The 2,438-nt window shown below is 44.4% G+C and overlaps 1 protein-coding gene across 1 annotated transcript; it reads right to left on the reverse strand.

Moving 5' to 3' along the window:
* Positions 1–896: 896 nt before the first annotated feature.
* LOC119282526 lies at positions 897–1,991 on the reverse strand. The gene is made up of 3 exons (XM_037562727.1): positions 1,804–1,991; positions 1,309–1,466; positions 897–1,195 (listed from the first exon to the last, which is right to left on the reverse strand). Exons 1-3 carry the CDS (start codon positions 1,945–1,947, stop codon positions 967–969), a joined length of 531 nt encoding a protein of 176 aa, XP_037418624.1. The 5' UTR covers positions 1,948–1,991; the 3' UTR covers positions 897–966.
* Positions 1,992–2,438: the final 447 nt, after the last annotated feature.

Genomic DNA, 2,438 nt, shown 5'->3' on the forward strand with positions numbered 1-2,438 from the left:
CTTTGTCACATCGAGTTTGCAGCCGAAGGCACTGGCCAATAAATGATGTACATGAGCAAGCTAGCCAGCTAGGGCCTAGGATAGACCGTCTGCGAAAATAAATTTGATAGATGCTCATTGAGCACCACGTACACGTGTGAGGAACTAGTCAAGAAACTCGACGGAAGTCATCCTTAATGGGCTACAGTTTTGACACTTCTTCGTCTAAATCAATTCTTCTCCTCTTACTTCTCCTGGTGGCACCGTCGTGGTCCTGGATAGAACCATTCTTTGGAGTCTGTGGTTGCGGCTATCAGCCTTGTTTTAATGCATATGTGTTGATCTGTGTGCGCGCAGGTTTTCCCATGGTGGTGCTTCTATGCCGTGTGCAGTTTTGCTAGATTCTTAACGGAACCTCACCAGGGGTCGGCAGCGATGCATTTGCATCGGGGCCAGACCATGGTCGGGAGGGCGGGGAAAAGCGCCCTTGGCATTGGTAGAGGAAAGAGAGCGTTGGGGAGGATAGAGAATTGAAGGAGAAAGGTTTTCTTCTTCTCAAATTTGAGCAGAAAGAGACAAGTTTGAGGAACAACTCTTCAAATTCTTGAAGAGTTAAAAATTTGAGGAAAGGGCTAGAAAGGGTTAACTCCTCAAAATATATCCTCAATTTTGTGCGCACGGGAAGTATATTCTTCTTTCGACCTTTGATGGTGAAACGACGCATAGCAAAGCATCAATGCCGATTCAATACATGCAACGATTATGAATATATGAGCTCCAGTTCACATACTCAATACAAAGACACTAATTCCTCGAGAAAACTTGCGTCCATATAAAATAACAACATTTTTAGGGAGTTAATAACATTTATTTGGTTGATAAACCATTCATGGTACAGCTGAAATGTAGCTCTCATTCTTCACAGAAGTAATGTAGGAGAGCACACACTTCCGATATCAAATAGATTGGTCCAAATGATAAGCTAGACTACTCCTTGGTCGAAGCTAAATCTTTCTCGGAAAGTGTGTGCTCCTTATATTTCTGGCCGGTCCTAGATGTAGATGTACAGGGTAAGAACAAGGGCAAAAGCAACATAAAGATAGTCATCATAGAGAAAGCGACAAAGAGAAAGAGTGCCATTGCCATAAATGGAAGGGATAGTATGAAGTCCTTAAAGTCATCAACGCCAAAGTGTCGTTTGAAATCTTCAGCCGAGCTACGAATTAATTAAACATACATTGTCACGAATTAATTAATCAACAATGAATACCTAAAAATTAAGTAGGTACATAGTGCAGTAATTCCAAATATATATTCATATGTAATTACCATGGTTTTGAAGGGGGTCGCCCAAGCAGCTGGAGCAGCTTGGTGTTCTTCTTGATCTCCATGGCGCATCTCTCAGCTTGGAGATCGTCCATCTCACGGAGCAAACGGAGCAACTCCTGCCGCTTCTCCTCCAATCGACGCAGGCCCACAGGGAAGTGCTGCAGGGCAATGAAATGTAGATAATTTTTGCACGCATTAGAATTTAATTACTCTCTCCGTTCACAAATATAAAACGTTTTGAATATTTCAATATAGACTACACACGGACTGAAATAAAGTGAACAAACATAGTACACTGCATCTATATACAAGCGACGCAGAAAAAAGGGAAGCATCTTATATTTGTGAATGGAGGGAGTACTAGCGAGTAAGTAAATTCTTTGGTTGGACGACCACACACACGTAGTTAGTCAGTATGGTGATTTGGTTCGATTCAACATACAGAATAAATTCTTTTGTTTCAACTTACAAAGGAGCGCATGCGACGTTTCGTACCCTGTGATTGTTGGTGAGAGGATCGTATGGTGATTCAGGGGAGCTGCTGAACCAGTGGAGTGAGCTCAGCCTGCCATGGAAAATAGTCCACGGCAGCTTCCGCGGCTGCTCCTCCTTGACGACGGTGAGCGACCTGGCCGCCATGAAACTGCCCTGCAGTGGTCGCTCTAGGCCGGCATGGCCGCAGACCTTCCTCGCGCCAAACCGAAGCACCGCGGCCATCGAAGCTCTTTCTTGTTCCCTCAGCTAGATAGTATGATTTGTTCTCTCCTAGCTAGCGAGCTTCTTTCACGGTAACTTATAATACCGGGACGCGCGCGGTACTGCCGCAGTCACGTTACACCCACACCACCCGGCAACAAAGCTGCGTGACACACCAAACCCTACTCAAACGAGTTGGCTGTTAGTTCACGTGGACAGCGTGCACTCCTACGTCACAATATTTTGAGCTAAATATATCTAGAGGTGCTTTCAGAAAGAACAAAATATTAACCCGGGGGGAGCCATTGGACGTATTGGAGCACCGGGGCAATTGGTGCTACCGGTGCATAGGACACCGTTGCACATTCAGAAATGTTTGAAAAAATTCCAAAAAAATGTCAGTGTATTGTTTTATGGGTATATTTTAAGGGTAC

The sequence above is a fragment of the Triticum dicoccoides genome, chromosome 3B (assembly GCF_002162155.2).
Source record: "Triticum dicoccoides isolate Atlit2015 ecotype Zavitan chromosome 3B, WEW_v2.0, whole genome shotgun sequence".
Classification (NCBI taxonomy): domain Eukaryota; kingdom Viridiplantae; phylum Streptophyta; class Magnoliopsida; order Poales; family Poaceae; genus Triticum; species Triticum dicoccoides.